The sequence below is a fragment of the Ambystoma mexicanum genome, chromosome 8 (assembly GCF_040938575.1).
Source record: "Ambystoma mexicanum isolate Mex_15411 chromosome 8, UKY_AmexF1_1, whole genome shotgun sequence".
Classification (NCBI taxonomy): domain Eukaryota; kingdom Metazoa; phylum Chordata; class Amphibia; order Caudata; family Ambystomatidae; genus Ambystoma; species Ambystoma mexicanum.
In genome coordinates, this window is record NC_090929.1 from 1,543,822,454 (window position 1) to 1,543,849,286 (window position 26,833).

The following is a 26,833-nucleotide window of genomic DNA, read 5'->3' on the forward strand; positions in this document are numbered from 1 at the left end:
GAATTGTTGTGCGCTGTGTTGTGAGATGATCTGTGTTGTTTTCCGGGTTCTGTGTAAAGTCGCGTAGGACTGGAGACGACTGGGTGCGTTTGGCTACGCACACTGTACCGTCACGGAGAGAGACAGGGAATATGAATGCTTTGATAATGTCAGGCTTAGGGGTGGGAGATATGATTTAGTGTCGCAAAAGCAGGTCAGCAAGGTCGATGGGGCAAGTGATAGGATTATCACATAATGTCGACGCACAGCAGCCTGATTTATCGTTCGTTTAGTGGACAAAAAGTCGGTTAAGGGCCATAGGAAATTGTAATGTCAACGGACATAAGGAGGGTTCTTAGAACACTTTTAACCTGACAACGAACAATACGAACAGCGTTCTCAGAACACCCCCATTTTGTTTAATTGCAAACATTACCTCCACGTCCACTCTTCCTCGTCCCAGTACTTACTTCATGAGGTCCCTGGCTCCGACACAGGACCTTCTTCTATTTCTTTAAATTCCTATAACTCCTCCCCCACATCCACATCACTCAGTTTCATATTACCAAGCCAGAGCACGGGACCTTCCCCGCAGGGAGGGTGAGGAGGGTCGTCAGTACTGTGACGAGGAAGAGTAGGACTAGGAGTGATGAAGATTACCAGTGAGTAATCAGAGCATTTCAGGACACCACGAGTGTTCTTAGAGCACATTCAACTTGCCAGAGTACAATACGGACAGCGTCCTCAGGACACCCCCATTTTGTTTATGTATGAACATTTAAGGACACCGCGAGTGTTCTTAGCTCAATTTTAGCTTGCTTGCCAACAAAACGGACACATACTCTGTCCTCAGAACACCCCACGATTTAGTTTATATAGAACATTTCAGTACAGCCGTGTTGTCCGCAGACAAATCAAACACAACAAAAGTGTCTAGCATATAAAAAAAACAGAACATTGAACCTATCTCATACTCCCCCACCCTCCCCAAACACTCTTACACACCAACACACTCCACTAAATAAAATTTTTAATCCAAGTTTCACTGCCCTGTCCGCGGTCATCCGCGAATGCAAGATGGCGGGCGCCACAGAAAATCTGACGCGCTTCACGTACCACACCGTCCAATCAGCGAACACGTCGCATGTCCGCTCGGCCAATCAGGGCTCTGTCCGCGGAGCGAACCGGGAAGTCCATCCGCGGAGCGAACAGAGATATCACTAATTGTTTTGCCTTACATTTTGGTCATTTAAAAAAAAAATACTGGACGGATTTACACCAAATTTGCAAAAGCACGCTTTCGGGACCAAGCCCCCGCTCCTGCTGCACATTTGGTGTAAATCCGTCCAGCGGTGTGGGCTGTAGGCGTGCGCAAAGTTTTTTCCCATTATGTCTATGGGAAAAAACAAAGTTTTGGGTCCCCCCTATAACTTTGCCCCCCCCCGGACCAAACCTCTCCAAACTTTGCAAACAAATTCAGAGTGGGCCATATACTTTTTTTTGCAAAGTTTGGTGAGGATTCGTCCATGGGGAGCGAAGTTATAAGCCACCCAAAAAATGCTCTTCCTATGGAAACGCCAACTTAACCATAACTACCGCGTCCATGTAATATATATATATATATATATATTTCATAACAAAAGAAATGTGGCACGCACATCGCCAATGCACTCCTCCAACATATTAGAGCACAAACTTTCAGGAGGACGTTCTTCGTGGCACAAGATTAAATTCTTTATTGAAGGATCCCTCAGCAGGGACAAATATAAGCCAACAATGACGCATTTCGCAAAGTCTTGTTGCTTGTTTACATTGATATATATGGAAACTATCTCTTGCTGAGTGCAAACTGTTAGGTATCCACTCTCTTGCTTGTATACATATCACACATAACAACAAGCTGCATGTCTTTCTCAAACAATGACTAAGAGCAGGTGATTATCACATGTTTAAACTAGTGGGTTGATTGCAGACTTCTAAAATGAGTCCATGTCATGTGTACGATGCTAAACCAATGGGATCACTTAGTGCTTAATTAAGAGTTTGGCAGTTTTACCATAGGTAATACCATCAACCGGTTACCTTTACTCCATATGGTAATTACCCACTGCCCCAGAAGCAACTTATGATTTCAAGTCATGCAGACATTTCCATTATTCCCCATTTTGGGGTCCCATGCGACTCCATGTGGGCTGGTGTTTATTTGTTGCAGTAATTACGACATAAGTACTGCATTTGTATAGCAGTAATTACTGCCACACAAAAGCAGCCAGTAAAATTGCAACTTGGATTTTGGCAGAGTGGTAAAGCACCCGTTAATGGTGATTACTGGTTGCTTTACAACTACCACTCATTTTGTGATCAGGCCCTTAGTCTTCCGAAGATTTCTCAAAATCGATCTGTTTACTAGACTGCAACAGACAGACTAGCATGACCCCTCCAATCACCCAAAGCAAACCTTTCAGCCTCTAGCCACCCCAGGTTGTGACTTAAGAGCCAGTAGAGCCACTCAGATGAACCAGCAAAGTCCTGCCACTCCCACAGAATGGACCACTCAGGTTTAACAACGTAATATCCATCAAAAATATGGACACGAAGAAAAATCAGAGTTCCAACCTCCAAACCAGGAAGAAATAGAGACTGAGACATTCAGGTCAGCTTCACTGACAAGCACAACACTTAATTCAATAATTCCTTGCAGAGCGCTTTTATTGTAAAAAGGAAATGCAGGTACTGACCAATATATGGTTTTAAGTAGGCCAGGGCTCAGCCGCAGCAGGGTCCAAACATTGTTCTTGCACTGGGGGCTTTCCGGGGCTCCTTGACCGATTTCAATCTGTGCGGCCATTTGCATAGTTTTCTATTTCTCACATTCCTTGTGAGTCTTGAAACTTTGTGTCCCTTTTTATTTGTCTCCCTCCACACCTACCCACACTCTTCTCACATTCTCAACCCCTCTTTAACCCTTGGGAGCATGATGAGCTGAAACACTTCAGTCAGTGATTCCAACCAACATCTGAAAATGGTTTACTCTTAAGGCAATAACTTCAAATGTGATTGTTGTGTTTTGCAGTAATCACCCAAAGATGCTCCTCTATCCCAGACACGTTTTACCCCTTTTCTGAACTAGTAGTGTGATATACAAAAGTCTGGGGAGTTTATTAACTCCCAATTCTTGCAATAAGGCACAGTGAGATAAAAATATGTTCCAAGGAATATACAGTTTGTTAAGCTGTGTAGATTTGAACATACTCTGCAATTTACGAACCTGACCACATACCTTCTGAGATGCAGTTGGTATACTTATTTAGGTTTAGGCTTTCAAGATGGGCCACATTAAGAGTTGGGTGGTATGCCGGCAGATAATCTGCCAGAATACCACCCAATGCAATTACTCTTACCACTGCTTGGTCCGGCAGTATTACCGCTGGATTCCAAGTGGCGCTGGAAGTGTAAATCCTCATTTTTTGCAGTCCATATGAGTCGGCAGAATTACTGTGGTGGTAATATTCGTGATGATGCCCACAGTCTTTAAAACTTTACATGCAAAGTACACACATTACATACCCGTACTTGCTTCCTGTCAATATATACATCCATATCAAAGTATGTTAAGCTAAATGAGTATAATTGCAGAATTATTTTACACAGCCTAAAGGGCAACTACACATTCCAACAAACAAAGTAGTACAACCTACACAAATCTCCTCCCTTTTACACCACTTAACTTTCAGGTCGCACAAAAGAAATGCTGTGATAAGGTCACCTGCCTAACTAATTGTTTTGGAAAAACTTTCATCTTCTTGTTATGCAAACATTTGAATATCCACATAAAAGCAAATTCCTTCTTTTTCGTCATATTAGCAGACATCAGAGATGAAAACGAAGATTGAAAATATGAGTTTTATTTTTTGATCACTTTCATGGTATGGTAAGAAGGTCAATAGCTGGTAGTGCAAGGAACTCATAGTGACAACAGTAAAGACAGACACAAATGATCACATTTGAAGGGTGTTCAGTAAACTGCAAATGCAGGGTGGAAAATGCCTAAACTAAACCTAATTTTAAGATGGGAGCAAGCGTCAACCATCAAATAAAAAATAAGGCAGTCCTAGTGGCGTCTTGTCAAAGTGAAAGGCCTATACTAAAAAACCTATTACCTCTTCCTTACAGCTAATTACAAAAAGAGTGTGTGATAAGGTTTTAATAAAGAAAGAAGTGTTCACAAATAATAAGCCAGGATGTGATTGTCACGGTTCTCCCTTCACAACGTTTTGAGCACGGGACAAGGTGGATCTACTGAGCACCGCACACAATAGAGCTTTCCTAGCACAAGCTGACAGTTCTTCATTAGCTTCAGGTTCTTTGATGGTTAAGTTTCTTTTGACAAAAGACTCTTGCCTTTGAGGCCTGATGTTCTCAGCAAACAAACACAAAGTTCTATTCCACAAATACTTTGGGCTTCACCCCTATGTCCCCTCTTCTGGGCGCAGGCCCTTCACAAGTCATATTCCACAAATCAGTTCCTTTTCTCATTGACGTTTGGGTGAGGAATTTTCACCCCTGGATCTCCCTAGGCCGTGCTCAGACACCAAATGACAAGCGAGACAGTTCACTTCTCCTTGTCTTACAATGCTTCTTGTTTCACAAATCTCAATGTCTTTTCAAACAGTTTAGTGTGGACATCCCTTGGTCGGGCCACTCCTGTCAATACACTGTTCATAGGGACTTCTGGTTTTGCCCCTTTTTGTCAGCATACCTTCGCTAGGTTCACTCTTGCCCACTTTTGTATCACACTGTTCATTACCTCACTTTCACCTAGCGGGATCAATTTTCCTTTCACTTCACAATTATCTGTCAGTCAAAGACTTTCGACTGTCCAGAGGAATTTGCAAGACCCCTGTATGACCACTTTGATTCCATTTTCGCCTTCTTCGAAGGCATTCTACATAGTTTCATCAGCAGGGTATGTGCCTGGAATTTCTCGACTGAACATCCACGTGGTGCTTGACTCTATCAGGCTGGCTTTCCCCCTCTTTCAGTAATAATGTATTTTGCTTTTCAAAGTTCAGTTTTAGCCATTGGCACATTTTCGTTCAACACAGTTCAATTTCTTATTGACACTCCCGTTGACTCACCGGCTGTGATGAACCAATTGACTTTCTCTTTCCTTGGAGTCAAGGTTGGTACCAGCGAGAAAAGCGTCTCTCCCTGGCTTGGTAATCAGCGGAGGAGGGTCTTGTATACCACTGATATCTGCTACAACACATGCTGACTATTGTTTGCAGACTTATGTTTCCGCCTGCGGAGGTCTCACAGGCCTTGGACGGAAAGGGCAATCAATATAGGCAGTTTGAGGAGATTTTGCGATTGTTGGCTCTAGCCTGACAACAGTTGGAAGGCTGAATATTTGGCACAAGGTCGGCATACCAGTCTGGGGTGTAGAGGTGATGGTGAGTTCTGACCAACTCCACACATTTGTTCTGCACAGGGCAAGGTCCGGCCCTGTGCTATCAGCATAGGTGATTTTGGGAGATTGACGATTTTGTGATTTTTCCAAAAATATCTTGTTAGGACACAAGGTCAGCATACCAGTCTGCAGATAGTGAAATCTGACCAATCCCTGCACAGGGGTGGAGTGGGGTCCGGCCCTGTGCTATCATTACAGGTGATTTCGAGAGATTTCCAATTTTGCAACTTTTTCAAAAATAGTAAGTTATGACACAATAAAACATACACAAGGCTACAGCAGACCCCCCCATGTCCATGTCAGCTACATACCCTTGCAACGCCGGGTGGTATCACTAGTCATGTCTATATGGGCCACCCTAAAATACCATGTGGACAATAACTTGTTCAATTCATTCATGCTTGAGGGTTTAACTGCCACTGCCATACTATGAACAATGAGAACTTGCTTAAAGGATTAATGGATACTGGATGGCAAGACACCACATTTCACTTCAGTCCTTACTGACAGGACCAAAACTACACACATGCCACCCTTCAGTCCTTTAACCACACATTCACACGTGGGGTTCCATGAAAATCTAAAATAATCAGCGCTCTTTCTGGACATTTACATTAAATAGGTCCTGTAACATATCCATAACTCAGGCCTCACATGCTAAACATACCAACATCCTCTGCAAGACCACCAAAACATGTGTCAAAAGCATCAGATTTTACCTCATGCGTGTACACATTTACTCCTGGTTGACCATAAACACATTGGGCATCATTCCGTGTTTGGCGCAAAGGGATACCGGACACCGGTAAGGACACCGGTGCAGGTAATCACTTTGCGCACTTTTCCGAGTTCCCTTAGCAGGTCCCTTCCTTAATGCCTGGTTTTACCAGGCGTTAAGGACGGGACCCGTTAAGGGACTTTAGAGCTAATAACGGTACCGCAATTTGCGGTACCGTTATTGCTGCCTCCCCCTTCCCGTTGAGCCCTATGGGGACTCAAATGGGAATGGGGAATGGCTTTTTTAATGGGGACTTACCGGTCCCGCAAAGGTTGGAATAGACCGGTAAGTCCCCATTGAATGAGGGTGGACTTGGTACCGGTATTGGAGGTAGTCATGGCGCTTATAGCACAATGATTACCTCCAAACTCGGAATGAGGCCCATTGAAAGAGAGCAAAATAAAATGATGATTTTCAGCACCATCAGACATCCCAACAGTACACTTCCTTGAAGAAATGTGATTTTGATTTTTGTCTAAGACACCTGTCAGGAAGCTTAGAGCTTTGATGGACGGCTAGGTCACACACAAACCACTGGTGAAACCTATTGTAAGGAGCTACCTGTGTGAGCTGCACACATTCTGATGTGACATTCCTCACCAGACCTTTACGAGCAGAACAGTAGCAGTGAGTGCTTGAATATTCTTAGAGGCAGACTACACAAGTGGCCCCTGCCTGGGGTTCCCAGATTCTCCATAAAACAGACAACACGAGTGCAAACCACTATAGCTGGACGTCTTCTGTGACTGCACTGAAAAGGTCAAAATTAGGGTTTCCTTTAAAACTCTGAGCGTTGCATGTCATTTCTTCCGTGCGCCCGGAAGCTAAAATAAGGAAAATGAATGTTTTAAAACCATAAAGAATTGCAATCCTGTAACAATGCACACATTATTTATACCAAGCCTAAACCGAAAATGGCGCAGAGGAAATTCTCACTGTGTCCTCAGCTAACACCTCTTAACAGAATCGGGCAGACTATCTTGCAAACATGCAATAGACCAGAGCAGAATTGAATATCCTAGAAGTACAGAAGATAAGACTCATTTGAGCAGGTGTGCCAAGAAGTACAGGAGGCCAGACTCTTTTGCAACAGTCCCCGGCCATCATTTTAACCAAACTGGAACACCTGACCAACAGTTATCAACCAAAAGATACAACCCACGTAAGTATTCCCCCTCCTCCTCTAGCTGATCATCAAACGCATCCTTCTGCCCCTCACTCATACAAACAGTTGGACTCGGCAGCTATGCCTACAAACACAAGACGCTAATGGAGCAACTCCACTGCCAACTTCTTTAAACTATCCCATGCCCGCACCACAGGGGCTAATGATTTCTTTGTGGTGTTGACTCCGTTCAATCGAACCTGGGCTTTTCCCTTTGGATGAAACACACATTAATGCTCCCTCTGACAATACACACCTAGAGTCACACTGTCATTGAAGGCTGAAGGCTTGGATACTACAGGTTTACGAGCATCAACACCAAAGTGTTTGCAGCTGCCTCTTCATCTATCCCATCCCTCTTAGAGATCTACACACAGTGCGGCATCCAACGTGCCACAAGTGCGCTATACAAGACCACTTCACATCACATGAGATTACAATGTTTCCAAGGTGACCGTTTTTGGGGAATAAACACTTGCGTGTTCCTTATATTCAAGGTGTGTTCTCTGAATTTGCACTAGAGAATGATCGCCCTAAACTTTCATGAACTATTCCATCTTAATTTAAACGTCTTTGAAAGTGAACCACATTTGTGAATTAAAACAGGACCAGATTCTCAAAATATAGCGCAAATGGAAGGTATGCAGAGAATGCGTCCATTTCATTTGTGTTGTTTTCAGAAACTCACAGGTCATCATTTTCACAAAGGTGACCTAAGCATTCCTGGAGGGCCTGCTCACTTGCTCAAAGATGAAGGATGTATTGATTTAGATTAACTAGATGCTTAACAATTTTATGGTGCGAGCTTGGTGCTTTGACTGTCATGTCTCAACGCCCCGCTCTTGAAACTGTATGCAGGGCTCTTTCCATGTTCTTGTCTGTCAAACTAAATGATTAATATATTTAGAAGATGTAAAATCAGTGTTTGGGTCTGTTTTCTTCAATGTGGAGGAGGAATGCTTCATGTTCAGGATAGTGCATCAAATGAAAAATAACTGGAACAGATTCAAGAAGAAAACTGTAAAGCAGATTACAAGTTTTGAAAACAACTATTTGTTGTACTAGGAACGTTGTTGTTTTTAGAAAATGTGTTCCCCAGATAGTTCTTTGTTGCAAGACACAGGGGGCACCCATATCCCCCTTTCCCCTGCTGAATTCCTGGCTGATACTGAGACTGCACTGGTTACATGGCCACGCTTCTGATCTCGGGACCAAGCCATGCCAGTTGTACACCTGCACTGCCTCCCTGACAACCCCTGCACCTGGAGACTGTTTTCTGTATTCCTACAGTCCCCCCACCAGCACTTATGCCTGCACTCACCCGGCACTTGCCACCAGCTGGCAGTTTTTTATTTATCTCGTTTATTTTATTATCCCATGTACTGCACTTTTCCCTCTGCCCCCTCCCTGCACTTTTCCCTTTCCCCCTTCCCTTGCACGATTTATATGACACCTGACCAAGTAAGATCGTTGTCCGTCTTCCCTCTGTTCCCCCTCCCTTGCCTCATCGTGCCTTGAAACACTTGTGTATAGGCGCGTTATAAATGCCATATCATATCATATTCTCCCTGTACCTGCTCTGTTATGAGCGATTGAGATTGCTGGAGCCACAAGATTAGAAGCTTCCTCCTCAGACCCCATCAGTTGTACAACATGCTATCTTTTATGGCCCATCTCTGCATGGCACCAATGCTGTCCGGGATAGATGCAAGCAAAGGTGGCAAACAAGATCGAGGATTCATTGAATCACCCGAATGGTGGGTAGTTTGACATCCTACACACTCATTAAACCCCGCAGAGATTCATACGTGAAACCTTGAGGTTACCCAAGGGACACACGTAGGGCCCTAGAAAGGCTGAGAGGTAGCTGCCATCAGCCACAAGGCCCTTTAAAATGCATTGACAGGACTGCACAGGGCAGTGAGTCTTGCTCAGCATTTCTTCTAGTTCCATTACTCTTGCAATAGAAATAGAAAACCAAGTTTAATCTATGCTCGGATTGCTTGAGGTTGAGGCTATGGGGCGCAGAGGTGGGTATGGGGGAGAGTGGGCATTGGCATACTATGACGCGCGCAGGGATGGAAGCTGGGATGAAATCCCCAAAAGTGTCCAGGCAATGTTCACAACCTTTGGCTTAATGACCCACAAGAATGTATAGGTCACATTTGGGGACGGTTGCAGATTCTTAGTTTTCAGGCATTTCAGAACTCGTTTCAGCTTTCCAGCACATGAATGCTGACTGTGAATTTGTGCACCACCTTGTTTTTCTGAATCCTCCCTATGCTTGACATCGAATATTTTCTGAAATTATAATGAGAACAAATCTTGATATGTTTCCCCTTAAGACCTCTGTTTTCGGCTGCTAGGCTCTCGTTAACTAGGAGCAAAACGCTTATGTGTTCTAAACTATACAAGAAACATGAAAGTTGGCAATATTAGCACAACATTGGGAGCTGCTATTTTAGTGATCTCATCCAACATTGTTGCATTTGTTTGCTGTTTGCTATATTAAATATGCACAACCCATGCCCACTTGCGTGGGGCCATTCTCAATTACTACTGAAGATGTTTAGTTATAAGCAAAGCCCCCTGATATAACCCCAATTTATCTCCCATTAAAATATCTTGGATCCATGGCAAACACATTTTAGCAACTTGATTAAGGCCAATCATTATGGAAGGTGATGGGTTAAACGTCTTGCTCTTCACGTACATGCTGTATTATAAACATGATGTGATTTCTGATGTGGAAAGAATGGTCTTGTTTTCCCTTGGTTCTCCCGGGCTCTAATTCACACATCCTCAAGCAAATAATACACAATAGGCTATGATTATTCAGCACAGTTTGGCACGCCCGATGCTCTCTACATCAGCAAAGACCAAGCGCAAGTACACACTGTCCCTGCTTCTGCAGTCGACTGGAATTATTGCCCTCGTCCCAAAACTAAATAAAAAGGAAGCAATGAATTGTTGTAGTATTTGTATTTTATAAGTGGAAACAATAAAGTGCGTTAGCGTTTAGTGCAATTTCTTTTTGTACAAAATGTATTTTACAATTACAATCATAATCTGATATTTATTGGCCAAAGTACCTTCTGCCGCAAGGCGGGACGGTTCTTTTGGCATGTGCAGCATTTAATATCTCCAGCTGCGGAAAAGCAATGATACATACAATGGAGTTGATTAAAAACAATCCATGCATGCTCAACCGAGATAGGGCTGCATACAATGAGTATTACAATTCAACTCACTAAAGATGCTAGTGAATTAATTGCAATACAACTGGATATTTGAAAGCAGTACCACAGGGGAGTTGCTAGGTCTGGAAAAGATCCGGGGCTAAGCTGATGTCAGAACTGTTGGGACTGGGGGCTAGCTAGTCTTTTGGCTGTAGCTCCTGAGATTCTATCAGGGGCTACAACCAAAAGATCAGGGGCTATAGCCCCCTTAGCCCCCCCCTAGCAACGCCCCTGCAGTACCACATGCTTTGGTAGCCAATAGCTCATATTTGTAGCATTGGGGGCTCATCAAATACATTGTTCTGCACAAGATGTACTCTAGATGCGTGTACAACCTTCGGAATTTAGGATAAGAAAAGTTTGTGATCCTTATGTGATTGTAATTGGTTATTTATAACGTGCTTAATACCCAGAGGTTTCTAAGCGCAAACCTGTGTTGCTCCGTGTCGTCTTGCTGCCAGGCCGAGCACGTTACCCCGGAGCTATCCTCCCGGGAAAATACACCCCACATATTATTTTCCCACAGACACTGTTCCCCCAGGTTATATAATCCTCCAAGGAGGTCAATAAAAACCTGTGCAATTCATTGATAAAATGTTTGCAGCACACATGAATGTGAGCCACTTCGAGCACTTATGCTGAAAATGCTTGTGATGGCTGAATTGACTGACACATGAGGTTCCTCCATGCCCCATGTGCCACCAAGTCATCCACAAAAGTCATAGAAACTGGCTTAGTGTCTACTATACCCCCATAACAGGAAGAGGGGCCACTGTCCATGGCTTGCGGAGGACTTTGACGAAACTCTTAAATATGCAAAATAAATGACTTTGTTAACATAATTAAGGTATCAACTCATTGTTTTCTTTTAGATCAACATTTTATATATATATATATATATATATATATATATATATATATATATATATATATATATATATATATATTCAGTAAAAAAACTTTGTTAAAGGGACGTTATGGTTCAAAGTAAAACCGAAAACCCCCTGAAATTCGGCAGTTATGGTAACATAAGCAACCATACCTCGTGCCACTGTGCACTGCTAGCACTAACACCCAGGACATCAAAGATGACATCACAAATGTCATTGATGACATCACTGATGACATCACATGTGCATTTACTTTTCATAAAAACTCTGTACAAGGGATTCTTATAATGCTGACCAAAAACTGTCAAGGATCATTGGGATAAATATCATGAGCTAATTAGTGCTTTAAGCAATGCATTGATGTAAATAGCATTCTATTATGAAGTTCTATCCAGTATACTAAGCTACTCATGCAGAAACATAGGCAGTGTGTGCAGCATACATGATGAAGGTGCCATATTCATAATCTTGCCATGTTGAATACTGAAATGATAACTGCTTTCTTATTAGAGTTGTGCGTACTGTGAAACATGTAATAAGTAGATAATAAAACCCACTTAATACATAATTATTACAGACAAAACACAAAGAGACAACAACACATACAAATATGAGTATATACAGGGACAGTGAAATAAACAAAAAAGCAGACGTAGTAGCAGAAAGAGTTCATAACCTAACTGATTGTCTTTATGCAGAGAAACTATTGCTCTGTTTCAAAGCTGCTACTTACCAAATGTATGTGTATCACATGATGTGACTGCACCCAAAGGAAAGGAGAGTGAGTATAATGTATACAAATATCAGCATATACAGGGAAGGTAGAGCAATAAAAATAAAACTATGAGAAAGTGCTGATAACCCTAATGATTATCTTCATGCACAGAAAGGATTGCTCTCTTTCAAGCCTGTGTCTTCCGCTATGTATATGTTTCATATGATGTGACTTGACCCTAAGTCTACAAATATAGTACCTTTTCAATTTTTACTTCCTGGCTGTTACTGAAGAAAACTATGTGGCTTCGATATGTCAGTAAAGGATAAAAAGGGAGAGCCAGCCATGTGATGTCATCAGTGATGTCATCAATGACATTTGTGATGTCATCTTTGATGTCCTGGGTGTTAGTGTTAACAGTGCACGGTGGCATGAGTTATGGTTGCTTATGTTACCATAACTGCCAAATTTCAGGGGTTTTTCGGTTTTACTTTGAACCATAACGTCCCTTTAACCAAGTTTTTTCACTGAATTTCATAGGTTTTTAGTAGCGCAACTTAACCATAACGTCCATTTAACAAAGTTTTTTTACTGAATTTCATAGGTTTTTAGTAGCACAACTTAACCATAATATCTCTGACTTCATATAGATGTAACATAGAACATACTAACCCCCTCGTAGTGATTTTCATGTCCGCGGATACCGCCATGTCCGCGGATATATCGAAAATCTGAGCGTGGTGAATGTAAATTTAAATAGTGTGCCCCATTTCCCCTTTGAAGTTGGCTCTGAAAAGAGCCGTTTTTTTTGTTTATTTTACAGATGCTTGACAGACACCTGTTATTTTGTATTTTTTTCTTGTTTTTTTTTCTTACTTTACTCCTAAAATCTTCACATAACCTTCTCCAAAGCAACCCATACATTCCAAAATAGAAAGGCATTTCCAGTAAAAGATTAAGAAATGCCATCTTCTTTAAAATTATCAGCATTACTGGCATCAATATTCTCATTATTACAGAAGAACATACCAGCTCTAAGCATGAAGGCACACATGCCTCGGTTGATGACACACCTAGCAACGTTTTGCTGAGGACAAAAAACTGAACTATTGTCCCATATTGCCCTAGGTAGTAATCCAGAAAAAAATACTTTCGCATTTGGAAGGATCTTCATTACGGCTTGAAACAAGCGTTCCAAATCAGCCAACAAAGTAGGGGCACTCACATTGCACAAAAGGAAAGCACCATAGTGCAAAACTACCACATGCGGACTGTTCATCGTGGCCATATCCTCACAAACTTGTACAATTCCCTGTACATTGCAATCAGGCACATTGCTCATTACCACCTCTACTCCTTTCACATCAAAGTTCTTTGCAACATGCCTGCATTGAGCGTACTGTTGTAAGCCATGTACAAACATATCTCCGAGCACCAACACCCTGACTTTCTCCACTTCTGCCATCTTCACTACCAACAGTCTCTTTCAACACAAATCCACAACCTCGACATCTGATTGGCTGATCCGTACAGTCTTCTTTCTATGTTGGATTTCCTGGAAAAACCCGGCTGTAGCACGCCCTGTCCACGAACAGCCGCGGTGTCCGCGGACGGCGTCCACTTTACTCTCAGTGCCATTCCCTCATTGCATACAGCTAAGCAATCACACAATACGAATAACGTCCCCAGAACACCCCGATTTTGTGAATTTTCGAACATTTCAGGACAATTATCATTTCATTATTCAACATATTAACATTACAAATATTATACTTCCATCTTGTACTCTGCACACAATGCTATGTTTCTCCATTAGTAGCTCAGTATACTAGATAGAATCCCATAATACAATGCTATTTATATCAATGCATCGTTCAAAGCACTAATATTGGTATGATATTTATTGCAATATCCTTGACACTTTTTTCGCAACATTATAATAAAAATCCCTAGTACACAAATTCCATGAAAAGTACATACACATGTGATGTCATCAGTGATTTCATCAATGACATTTGCGATGTCATCTTTGATGTCCTGGGTGTTAGTCTTAGCAGTGCACGGTGGTGGCGCGAGTTATGTTTCATAGCTTACCATAACTTGCGATTTTCAGGGGTCTTTCGGCAGTACTTAGAACCATAACGTCCCTTAAACAAACTTTTTTTAATATCACGCAAACAATATACAAACATGGCGTGCAAAAACCAACTTCTCACAGATGGCTTTACACAGAATGTTGCAAAGTAAGAATTTATGCTTGTTCACAGTGAAGGTCAGCTGCTTCCATTTTTTTCTCGGGCCCCGGAGAGGCTCAAGAAGCGGACTATAAGGTTGTATTGTGTTTTGACCTTGACAGACAGAGATTGTGATGAAAGACTTCTCTTGAAGGAGTGTTGCTAAAACGTAAGAGAAGATAAGGATGAAATTTCTGAAACGAAACCACTTTTATATATTATATCACTATGCAAAAGATCGTTCGCACACGCAGAGTCGTATTTTGGGACTGTACTACTCGTAGACAATGGAAATTGCAATTGTACTGTAAGTAACCCTTTAGATTATTTTATACCAAATATAATTACAATAGCGTAGCATTAAAGACCGCTCAAGTTGAACTTGTTCGTTGAAAGTGGCATACTGTTTTCTACCGCACACTATCACCGCCGAATTGATCCCCTGTCGTTTAGAGGGCTCTGAAAAAGGCAGACGACACAGGGTGGGTTAATAGAAATAATTTAACCGGTCTATAGGCGGTCAAGCGCTCTACTCGCTGTGCCACTTCACTGTAGCCTGTCAAGTGGCACAGCAAGTACAACGCTCGCTTTGACATCCGTGCACAGCTTGCTAACGCAAGTTTGAATCCTGGCAAGGCCAAACTCAGCCTTTCATCCTTCCGTGGTTGATAAATGAGCACCACACACCGTGGTTAATAATAAGCACCGCTTAGATACCTCACGGTTCTTAGCGTTATATGAATGGGAAAATATTATTATTTTATTATTAACATACTCCGTTGCACTATCTTCGATAGCAAATAGTTTCACGCCCTAATAAATAAAATGATGATTTTTAATGAAGATCGGCTGTTGAGACTAATTTATGTTTTTTAAAACAGGTATGTGACCCCATTTTGCCTATGTCACGATTTACAGACTCCAGCGGATGGGGTCTTCAACTGCCAGGTGCAGGTCCAAATATGCAACTTCATGACCCTCACCATTTTATGGGACAATCGCCAAGGACCAATATGACCTTACGCAGTACTAGCGGCTTCAAACAACATACCAACCAATAGGGTGGTCTAATGGCTCGTTGTTGGAGCAACCTTCCGATTATCAGAGCGACCATTTACTGCTTTTATCATAAACCAACAGCCTATCTACCGCAAAGGAACAACGCGTGGCTCAAAATAAACTTTTGCTGATCGACAGCAGAGACAATAGCAAATCGCTGAATATTCACTAAACATTTCACGTGAAATAAATGTACTTTACCAAATGTACAATCCTGCTGTTTACTTTTAAACCACAGTTTCATATTCCGAATTGTGGCGCACTGAGTTGTGAGCTGATCTAACACCCTTTGTACCGCAAAGGAACATTGCATGCCTCAACATGAACTTTTGCGGATTGACAACAAAGACAAATGCAAATTGCTGAATATTCTCTAAACATTTGATGTCAAATAAATGTACTTTACAAAATTTACAATCTTGCTGTTTGCTTTTAAATCACTGTTTCATATTCCAAATTGTGGCGCTGTGTTGTGACATAATATGTGTTGTCTTCCGGGTTCTGTGTAAAGTCACTTAGCACTGGAGAGGACTGGGCGCGTTTGATGACGCACCCTGTAACGTCACGGAGAGAGGCGTGGAATATGAATGCTTTGATAATATCAGGCTTAGGGGCGGGAGATATGATTTAGTGTCGCAAAAGCAAGTCAGCCAGGTCAATAGCGCAAGTCATAGGATTATCACATAATGTCGGCGCACACCAGCCGGATTTATCGTTTCTTTAGTGGACAAAAAGTCGGTTGACGCCCATAGGAAATTGCACTATTAGCGGACAAAAGGAGTGGTCTTAAAACACTTTCACCCTGACAACGAACAATACAAACAACGTTCTCAGAACACCCCCATTTTGTCTAATTGCAACCATTTCGGGACACCGCGAGTGTTCTTAAAACACGTTCAACTAGACAGATTACAATACGGACAGCGTCCTGAGGACACCCCCAGTTTGTGTATTTACGAACAATTAAGTACACCGCGAGTGTTCATAGCTCATTTTTACCTTCCTTGCGAACAAAAATGACACATACTCTGTCCTCTAAACACCCCACCATTTAGTTTTTTTACAAAATGTCAGAACAGCCGTGTTCTCCGCGGACAAATCGAATGTAACAAAAACGTCTAGCACATAAAAAACAAAACATTGAACCTCTCATACTCCCCCACCCTCCCCAACCACTCTTACACACCAACACACGGCACTAAATACCATTTTTTATCCATGTTTCACCACGCTGTACGCGGTCGACGGCGAATACAAGATGGCGGGCGCCACAGAAAATCTGACATGCTCCACGCCCCTCGCCGTCCAATCAGTGAACACGTTGCATGTCCGCGGACATGACGCAAGGCCATGGGCCAACCGGGGTGCTGTCCGCGGAGCGAACAGGGAAGTCTGTCCGCGAAGCGAACACAGATATCACTAATTTGTTTGCCTTACGTTTTGGTCATTTTTTAAAAAACTAACGGACGGATTTACACCAAATTTGCAAAAGCACGCTTTCAGGACCAAGCCCCTGCTCCTGCTGCAAATTTGGTGTAAATCCGTCCAGCGGTTTGGCCTGTGGCCGTGCGCACATTTTTTTCCCATTATGTCTATAGGGAAAAAAAAAAGTTTTTGGACCCCCCCTATAACTTTCCCCCCCCTGGACGAATCCTCACCAAACTTTGCAAAAAAAATCAGAGTGGGCCATATACTTTTTTTGCAAAGTGTGGTGAGGATTCGTCCAGAGGGAGCGAAGTTATAAGCCACCCAAAAAATGCTCTTCCTATGGAAACACCAACTTAACCATAACTACATGGACGCTACCGCGTCCATGTAATATATATATATATATATATATATATATATATATATATATATATATATATATATATATATATATATATATATTGCTCCTGATTTGCTCTGCTTTTTCAGACACGCTCAGATGGAAATAGTTATGGGCTACCCAACGCAGGTGCCTGCCTCAATACAGGGGCGGCATGTGTCTGTAATATGCATGTTGTCGAGGGATTCCTGTCTGACTGAGAGGTGGCGACACTGGCTCCTTTCAATTGTAACGAGAACAAATAGGTACTCTAAGCTCTGTATAGGCGGTTAAAATTCATTCTTTATTATCCATCTGCGTGGCATCAAGGCAGCAAAAACAAACAACACGTTTCACCCAAACCGGGCTTCGACAGATTTAACACTTTTTTCAAGTATGGTCATGTCTTTTATCTCCCGGGAATCCCTCATCTATGTCTATGTCCATTTGTTTCAGGTTGTAACCAAATTGTGGTAATCGCGGGCACCATCTTGGAACAAACTCTAGTCATGTACATTACATAGCAATCAATAAGTGGCACACATGTTAGAGGCAAGCATGTTGAATTACAAACATTTAACACAAACGTGTATCAACATAACTGTAACTTAAGCTATTACTGTGCTGGTAATACTATTATGGTGTAATGCCTTGCTCTACCCCATTGTATAACTTAATTTGTTCATTTTCTAGTTTGTTTGTGTCATACATATGTCCTACTGTTGGACGCCTTCTTATCGTTAAGCATGTTCCATTGCCCGACTGGTATCTAATATCTCACATGCATGTCTTCCTGGATTACATTGGTTTTCCTGATCTGATGTTTTTCGTAATAAACCCCAATTAAGGTGCATCGAGCTTGTATAATTCAATAATTCCACCTAACATTCATATGGACATAGGTTAGACCACAAACCAAATTATACGAGCACAGTGTTAGTCGTCCTGTAGTATAAAATAGTAGAGTATTGTGTGCATAGTGCAATTACACTACCATGTATCTCGTATAATGTGTGGGGTGATTTATGGGGAATATGCTGCCATCATTGTAGTCATAGGCTGCGCAACACGGGGTGCGAAGTTAAGGTGCCTCTAGCTCAATTTCAAGGATTTTGTTGTGCTAAGTTCTCACCTTAACATCCCTGCAACTAAAGTGTTTTCCTTGAAAAGATATAGAAAATCCGAAAATTGTATTGCTAATACTTTTGACTTGCAGGACAGCTATGGCTGATATTTTCAATTAAAACGTTAGTGCTACTCCACGCCGCCAGACTGAACATTTTGGGAACATTTTGGGAAAGATGAGTTAAATAATGAAAAAAAGTATTAAGAACGCAAAACACTCTGTTTTCAGCCATTTCTTTTGTTTATATGTGATTTTAACAAAGGATTTTACCAAAGGTAAAATCAGAGTGGTATTTTTCACTGCGGTAAAAAATACTGACAAAATACTGACATTTTAATTTTTTTATATGGAGGGTCCCTCCCAAACCACCCATTTTCCTACCCCTTTAAATGCTATCTTCGCTCATTTTAACCCCTTACCCCACTACAACATATATATTGAATTAAAATGTTCAGTATTTTTGACTGTATTTTTATTATTATTTTTTTACTTTGGTAAAACTTACCTGTCTAATTTCTTTAGGTAAATGACTGTATAGCTTCTTTTTACCATAGAGAAAAAGTCAACATTTGGCAAAGCCTGTGCATACGACTCAATGACGAAAGAGGATAACGCGCAAGACAAAGTTCAGCTTTATTATCATCCAAATAAAGCAGGAACACCCTACGAGCATCAAAATCTTGAGTCTCTCTCCGAATTCATACAAAACAACATCTTAAGTACCTTTGACAAATCATCTCTTGCGTCATACATCATCACAATTTCACAAAACCTATGGGGAATAGGGATTGGTTAAGGGATGTGGCTACATATAGATCATATAGGGGTTACACAGTAAATTGGGTAAATAACATCTGATGGCTCCTCCTGAGGCCTTTCCAATGTTGATGAAGTAAAAATATATCACTTGTAGGAAAACCAATTGGCTGGCATACTACATGATGGGCGACATTACACTAAGGGATTTGATTGGTTGCCTTCTTGCTAACAAATCTTGGACATTTTGACACGTTGTCAAGATATGCACCAGACAGGTAGTAGGAAATGCGCCAGACAGGTAGTAGGGGGAGAGAGGCCCATAAACTCTCTTCTATTCATTAACTAAATTACCATCCCTCATTCCTTAGACCATAACCACAGAAATCTCTTTATTCTTGACATAATGTCTGTATGTGCTTTTAGGGAGTACCACAGGCATCCTATCTTCTGCTGGCTCCTAATGAATAGCCAGTGTCTTCCAGTTACAAGTCACATGCTACAGGACCATGTATGAAGTGGAATGTTAATGCGTGTGTCGTGTTTTCTGCTGCCCGTGGGGATTCTCTTGAGTTATTCTCCATGGGGCCCTTTTAGCTCACTGTGCAATGGCCTTTGGCTGACAATGGTTGGTTGTGCTCTTGTACGTTTTAGTTAATTGGGGAGTATTCTGCCTATGTCCTAGGAATCCCGATCTTGTGCCTTTGATCTGTCCTTTCCAGCCAACCTATCATCTTCTGGGCTTGGCACTAACTGTTAACTACATCTTGAGCCCTGAACAGCTCTGTATTTCTGTGAATACAGCCTTTTGAGTTTCCTGAGGGCTGCAAGGCTTTTATCTATTTTAAAGCATGTTGCAGCATCCAATTATGAAAAGATGGCTGCCCTATTACACTCTTATTTCTATATTAAAGAGCTATACTCACCTGTCATTCATGTTCAATTCAGGTTATACATTGGTTATGTTAATGTTTGTCATGTCTTGTGGTTGCTATGTTAATGTTTTTCATGTCTAAATGCACATTTGATCTATTGTGTGTGTTATTCATGTGGAGTGCATATCTACTTCATGTCTAGTGTCTGGGCCTATTGATGTTACAATGCCATCTTGACTTATTTTGCCATATTCACCTTAGACTCTCGCTATGGGCCTCATTACGAGTTTGGCGGTAGCTGTGCCCTTATTAAGGGCATGGCTAATGCCAAACTCGCTACCGGTCCGGCACCCGCAAAAGGGCCATTATCCTCCCATTACGAGATGAATGGGCTGGTAATTAACTACTCGCGGGAACCGATGTGGCCGGCCTCCCGATCCCCATTCTGCCCCATAGGGTAGAATGGGGGTCGGGAGCATGGTTGCACCGGCACTGTTAATAACGGTGCCGGTGCAATCACGTGTTCTGCTCGTGGGTGCCGGTCTGCACGCCACCAGCAAGCAGAACTAGTAATTTGCCAGAGAGGACTACCGGTGCCGGTGTTGCCTTTCCGCTACATTCGTAATGAGGCCCTATGTCTTGTTGTACCTGCCGGGATAAGGGTGGAATGGTTGTCTAAGTGAGTAAAGCTTCTAACTTGTGCGGTATTGTCAGACTAGGCATTAGGTCTTCTCAAAGGTTTGGCAAACATCAGGACAGTGATCGTGGCCTGTACGATATAGCAACTAGTGGCTTGTGAGAAATGTGAAAGTCAAATGAAGTTTGCCCTCCCCGTGATGCAATCTCACTAAACCCAATGTTGGACCGATATGTTATGTTTTAAAGTATTGTGAAGAATCATTGATTGGCCCCAAAGTTATATGCATCTCAACTAGTGCCTGTCTATATGGAAGTAAGCAAGTCTATGTAGCAGGGACAGGGAATCCTTCCACTCTTAGCGGCTCCTCTTGTAAAATTCTGGTTCTACTGGGCCTTTTGACAGAAAGCAACAAGCCCAGAGTACATGATGTACTAGGTAATTCTAGCATACAACCCTTTTCATCACAGAATGTATCAATGAAATAAAGATTGGGGGCACTATTTATATTCGCAAAATGATCTTTTTATGGTATGCAAAGCAGCTAAGAACCCTAATTATGACTTTTTGCACTATGTGTCCCCCTCCTCTGTCTGACACGGGTATTTCAAATCAGTACAATAGGAGTATTGTCTAACTGTTCTCATTTGAATAACCATCTATAAGAAAATAATGTCTATTTGTATTCTAACCTGTCAAAATGTGATTTGCTCACTAAGACATGTCAAATGTTGTTATTATGACTATCATGTGTACTCAAAGTGGTCATAAGAAATGATCATGTTAAAAGTTAAAAATATCAATTTTACCGTGTTAGTATGCTTCAATAGTTTCATTTCTCTAATAGTGGCTTATGATAATAAAAGACACGATTTCATCGTGGAAGAAGTTGTGCTCATATTACCATAAAAGATCTTTATTTTTCTTCTGTGAGCACCAAGGCAATGTTTCACTTTGAATGATGGTCCCTGATTTGTACTTCTGACTTTGTTCATTGGTTGCAGTATGCCCAAACACTAATAATCAACAAAACAACAGACAATAAGAAGCACGGCTGTAGACCCTGCAGCTTGGTCTAAGCCCAGTAACCCCCACAAAGCCTTTTAATGTCCCTTTCGCTTAACCAATACAAACAGTGCACGTTCAGTGTAATGGTGGTATTCCTGCAGAGCATACATGATGACAATGTGTGTCTCCAAATACCAGGCTGGCAACCACCTCAGGGATACCCCTGTCGCTGCTGCTCACTTTCTAATATAAACATGAAAAACATCCCCTTCACAAAGTTCCTTGTGATCATTGCCAAACTGTGTCTGCTGGATACAGGTGCTGATGTATATTTTCTTTTACATCTCTTGAACCACAAAGAGGAAGGATTCAATGGCGAGTATTTGCATTCCTTGTGAACTGCACCATCCTTCTTTCCCTGTTGATACATTATGCATGCACACAGACGCCTGGGAGCTTCACACTTTCATCCCTCCTCTTCCTTCGCTTGCTTGCTACTCAACGTTTCACGTGTCTACTCAATTTATTTATCAGAAGAAATGCTGCTGTCTTGCGGATGCTATGAATTTCTTTGTGGCAATTTGAACATGTGGACATTTTACATACAAATTGCAAGATCATAAACCACCTGGCTAAGGTAAAGTGTATTGATTACAATTCGATTTAAAACGTGATTTCTTACATAGGTTGTAGTCATGATACTGCTGTGAAAAGTATCGATTTGCTAGGAGGTTTTATATAGTAAATATTCCTGGCATTTGGGGGCTGCACATGGCCTATGATGGCAGCAGCTGCACATGTGGCACTCCACCTTACCTATGAGTACTATGGCAGGAATATGATGGCATTATTAGTGCATGCAAAGCTGAAAATGAAATACGACAGCCAAAACCTACCGCCTTCACTGCTGTTCTATTCTAGGGGATGGTGACCACAGCGTGGCTAATTTTATTTCACTGTTTCATGACTGAGAATGTCATCCATTCCCACCCACATGCCCATGTATTTTTATATTCTGGATGTGAGCAAATCCAAGTCTCTCCATGCTACCCATCGTAGCATGCCTTCGGGCTGTTGCGCGCTCTACAAATCTGAATAAATAATACATAATAACGATTATTTTGCTTTGCATAAATGAACCCATACTTTTCGACCTGTTCTCTACCTCACTGTCTAATGACAATTCTCTACTTTCCCTGTCCTGGCCCAAATGATTGCTTGATGCCGTTGCCTTGTAAGCCTCTACGCCCACCACCTTTCACAACCACATTCTACCAAACATCTCTCAGTACTACTTCTCTTTCTTTGTATTTCTTGTGCATATTACCTTTAGCAGAATCTTTCCATAGGCTAATATATAGTGACATCTTCAGTTAAAATCAAAAGAATCTCTTTCCCCTATTAAAGTTGTGCACCTGAAAAGGGAGCATTTGGTCTTTCCAGCTCCACTGACAGTGTGCTAGCCGGTAAATATGAGGCTGCATTTACAGCCTTAACACAGGATTTTGCAGTTCATATCACAGAGAAGAGTGAGTGTGTGCGTGGCCGAGTGACCAAAGACATTATTGGTTGGGCTTGGTGCTTTGGAGTGAATCATCACAAGTTACAGTTTTGCCTCTGCTAACGCAACCAAATGTAAGAAATGTAAGAAAACTGCTGTAAATGCTAAGTCTGTGGGCTGCAACCTTTAGCTCTTAAAATGTTTTGGACTATGACTGCCATGGTCCTTAAGCCAGCTAGAGCCAATGGGAGCTGTAGTTCATAACATCTGACGTGCCAAAGGACGCAGGCTCTGGACTACGTAATTATTTCTTGGCATCTTAAAGTTGGTTGTCACTTTGTGGTAATCTTTAATTTAACAACCGCTAGTATACAATCCCACCACACAATTCTTGGACACATAACAGGCTGTATTTGGAATCAATATGTTGTATTAAAATACACACAATGTAAAGATGGCATCCTAACATTATGCTGGATAGGTCACCACACTAGTTTTTATATAGATATCAGCAGCATGTCTACAAAATAAAATCAAATTGCCTATACAATTCTCACTAAGGTTCACACATAGTTATTGCTGTAATTAATTAAGTATATCTCTAAATATTTGTAAACATCAATTTCTAAATAGCATAATGCAATCCATATTTCCTGACACACTGATTGCCAGTTAGTATAGGTTCTGCATTTACTACATATGTGCAGTATAATTAACTTTTATTTTATTTTATCCAATATGAACAACAAGAAATAGTATTAGAAAAGTGTTACACAGAAACATACAATTGCTTGATATTTTATGTTAGCAATGTCTTCCTATGTGCAATGTGGTGTTGTTTTAAGCATATTAATGCAAATGTGGTAGGATCTTTAGTAAGCAGTGTGATCATTTCCCAATGCACACAAGTATGTTTTTTTTTCTTCGAATATGTGATTTTCCTATAGAATTAATCTTTTGTGAATAAGGCCCTATGTAGCCGCCCACGGTTCTGATTTTCTGAACAGAAAACACCTATTCCATCCATTAGCCGGTCAAGTGGCACAGCGAGGAGAGTGCTCGCTTTGACATCAGTACCGTGGGTAATAATAAGCATCGCTCAGATACCTGAGGGTTCGTAGTGCTATATAAATGCCAAATTATTATTATTGCTCTTAGATGACTTGGGGGTATCTATTTCATGTTCTTCTCCCTTCAACACAATGTCAATGTTGAAAAGTTACAGTTTATTGAATGTGTAGCATTCTCTGTGGATTAAAGTGGTTCAAGTAAGCTCTCTTACATCCCTGTATCTTTATTTTTAAATGACTTTGTTTTCACAGGCCTCTATGGTTTCTGTTAAAGAGGAAGGGTGCCAAAGGCAATCTTATTTGTTAAAAGACATCACGTTTTTTTCATCATACAAGTAAATATATTTCCACAACCAGCAGACTGGGGAAGTCATAACTTTATTGATGTACTCAAAATCTCATACAGGGGTAAAGTGTTGCTGCACATAAGAGAGAAGATCCATCTGCCATTTGTGGATGCAGCGTTACAATTTCACAGTCAATGTAGGGGTCTTGAACGATGTGCATGGGTGGTTCAAGACCCCTACCATGAGTGTGAAATGGTCACCTGTATGATGAAAACAAATGTGATGTCTTTGAACCATTAAGATTGCCTTCAGCACCCATCCTCTTTAACATAAACCATGGTGACATACACATGCTTTACCATCTCTGGTGAATTTTGGCATTCCCTGAAGAAGGATGGATCACTCACATGTCATGGGCCCCTTTCAATCGAAACTCGAGGAGACAGTATTGGAACAAGATTGGTTATCCCAACAAGATATGTGTTGGCATAGATGTGTATTGCTTATCGAACTTACCTGTCTCGCAAGTGAACGCTGTCTGGGCTGACATTGAAATGTAGGCTTGTCTTTATTTATGTACTGGGTATGTGTTTGTTGTTTAGTTTGTGTGCTGCACTTGGTATGTTTTTGTACTTTTGGTAGCCCTTTTTGGTTGCGCTCTTACTTTTGAGGTGGTTATAGAGGTGTTTTTGGGAGTTGTCTTTAGCTAAATTGTCCTCTATTGTATGTTTATTTGGAAATCGATCTGTGTTCAAAAAAGGTTTATCCTGAGTTTAAGATGTAAATACATGTTTTATATGTACCGTGCCTCAAATGCAATCTTCAGCAAAACAACTACTTTAAAAATATACATGGACTCTTCCTTTCTGCCATTTCTGTCTGCTGTGGATTCTCGGAAAAGCATGCAGGTATGTAGTGGCTACTAAGGAGCGGTGATGCTGCAGCTAATGGGGCATGGTACACTACATGGCGAAAGGGAAGATTTTGCTGAAAAAAACACATTTAGAGACTACTGTGGTAAACATGTAGCCAACAGAAATTGGTCGAAGGACGATGTTGGAGAATGTTGCCTTCTGTGATAATTGGCTGAAACAGAAACCCCATACAGAGCTGTAGAACATTCGAGGCCATACAGTATGGTATAATTAAGCAAAAGTCCATACCTCTTCCAACTGGAGCACAAATGTCACATTATGCCCTTGCTCTGCTGTCAATTTGCCATCTGAAGTGACAATCCGCAGCCCCTGTGGTGCTTTGCCGGGACACTGCTGAGGTTTAGCAGTGTATCTTTCTCTCACGCCATCTGTACAATTGTTGGACACAACCTTCCTGTATCTGAAAAGGAAAACATAGGATATGAAATATGAAATATATAATGCTATACAGAGCTTGACACAGCCCTTCCCCCACCAAGTCAGTTCTGTGTCCATGCATATGGCTGACAAAGTGACTGAACGCAGAGATGAAACCTCCTTTTTGTTTCCAATCGACGTGGAGACTGCATTATTTGTATTGTACAGCACTAATATCAATGTAAGGTGTTTTTATTGTGTATGTTATAATTTGGCAGCTTTTGTATGCAGTGGTTATTTTGGCTTGCATTCATTAATTGCAAGTGAATACGGTGAAATGGGATTGCTTCCAAATTAAACATGAATAAGTTGTTAATAAATGGTATAGGGTGGTCTCTGCCATGCCACTTTCCACCCTACTTTCTTCATTCTGGCTGGCAGCTGGCCACTGTCATGGTTTACAATTAATGTGGAAGTCTGCTTCTAGGAACGTTCCTAGCTTAAATTAGGGTTCCTGTAGGTTCCAAAATGAGAGATGTGTGATGAGAGAGAGAGAGAGAGAGAGAGAGAGAGAGAGAGAGAGAGAGAAAGAGAGAGAGAGAGAGAGAGAGAGCGTGAGAGAGAGAGAGAGAGAGAGAGAGAGAGAGAGAGAGAGACCCCTGTGGACGCATTAGAATGTTTCAAAAGTCATGTTTAATTCATGACTATCAGTATTTGTTCTAAGGTGCACTTTCATACACTGATTTCTTGGGTTTGGTGGCTGCTGGAGGATGTGGATAGGGTGTACATTTGAGCATGGCTTAGCATCCTACATGACCAAGTATGCACGCATCCACACCAGCACCATCTACATGTACCATGTTCAATGATCTGCTGTGGACCCCTGTTAGTCAGATATGCAGTAACGTGTTGTTTCTGAAAACAGTTTACATGGTAAACCCCTGG

The 26,833-nt window shown here is 41.5% G+C and overlaps 1 protein-coding gene across 5 annotated transcripts in view; it reads right to left on the reverse strand.

The window, feature by feature from the left end:
• Positions 1–26,833, reverse strand: part of LOC138473193 (VPS10 domain-containing receptor SorCS1-like) — a 3,088,785-nt gene that overhangs the window by 453,099 nt on the left and 2,608,853 nt on the right. For all 5 annotated transcript variants that reach the window (XM_069611754.1, XM_069611755.1, XM_069611758.1 and 2 more), the window contains exon 18: positions 25,760–25,931. In XM_069611754.1, the coding sequence (XP_069467855.1) occupies positions 25,760–25,931 (172 nt within the window). The remainder of the gene's footprint in view (positions 1–25,759; positions 25,932–26,833) is intronic.